Source organism: Trichinella spiralis (genome assembly GCF_000181795.1).
Source record: "Trichinella spiralis strain ISS 195 chromosome Unknown Scfld2743, whole genome shotgun sequence".
Lineage (NCBI taxonomy): Eukaryota > Metazoa > Nematoda > Enoplea > Trichinellida > Trichinellidae > Trichinella > Trichinella spiralis.
This window is the reverse complement of record NW_003529682.1, coordinates 1-1,061: the sequence shown is the minus strand read 5'-3', so window position 1 is coordinate 1,061 and position 1,061 is coordinate 1. Positions and strand designations below refer to the sequence as shown.

Genomic DNA, 1,061 nt, shown 5'->3' with positions numbered 1-1,061 from the left:
TTGGGAGAAAAGTCGATCGCATCATACCAAACAGTGAAAGGATAATTATTAGAATCAAACCAAAATTGGCAAAGCGGCAGCAGAAAATGTGTTGGATCAATTGAATCAGCAAGATATCCATAAAGAGAATATTCACCTTCTTCTGGAGAAGAGAATAATTGAATATTGTCAGTGTATGCGTGATCATCAAGAACAAGAACTGTTAAAAATTGGAATTACTGAAAAGCTGCACGACTGTTTGTCATTATTTGAAAGCGTATTGCAAATGCTTGGACTGGAATATTCCAAAGATGCAGTGCAAAGATCATCTGTTGGGATTGCTTTGCCACGGTTGTTGGAGAATTTTAAAAATTTGCTTCGTCATCATAAGAATGTTGATTTGCTAACAACCCATGAGGATGTTGACAAAGTGCTGAAGAAAGATGTGGATGAGTTGAACGAAAAGATCAAAATACAAGAGGAAAATAACGCTAAACTGCGCTTTGTTGTTCATATGTTCATGACAGCTGTTTTACAATTTGGATATGCATTGAAAAAATCGAACAACAATCAGAAAACCGAAGAAAAAACAACCAATGAGTGCACATTGGATGATGAAAAATTAATTGCGAAGCTGAGAAATTTGGAAAGCAATAATTCAAAATTGATAGAAAAGGTCAAATTAACAGAGAATGCAGTGAAAATGGCAATGATGTTTCACGGAAACAATGGAAATTTAATCTTCGACTATCAAACAGAAGAAGAGGAAGAAAACGTTGCGCTTGATCAAGCTATAAATAATTTATGCACTACAACATGTGAATTTCTTTCCTATGGTGCGAATCAAATCACACAGATGGCAAAAGTAAAACAACATGAAATGGAACAACTTGATTTGATTAAAGAAAAAATAAAGAAACACATGGTTAAAAGAGAAAAGGAAGCTGTGAAAAATTCAAATTTCATCGTCAACAAATATTATGCTAGAAAGCACGAATTGCAATTGCAAATTGACCAACTTCAAAATGAAAATAATCGACTCATAGCTTCGATTATTAAGAACCCTGAAGGTGTATTTAGCA

The 1,061-nt window shown here is 33.9% G+C and overlaps 1 protein-coding gene across 1 annotated transcript; it reads left to right on the top strand.

The window, feature by feature from the left end:
- Positions 1 to 175: 175 nt before the first annotated feature.
- Tsp_14944 (hypothetical protein) lies at positions 176 to 1,049 on the top strand (the record flags this gene model as incomplete). The annotated part of the gene is made up of 1 exon (XM_003368291.1): positions 176 to 1,049. A coding segment is annotated over exon 1 (874 nt), but the record flags the coding sequence as incomplete, so codon positions are not given.
- Positions 1,050 to 1,061: the final 12 nt, after the last annotated feature.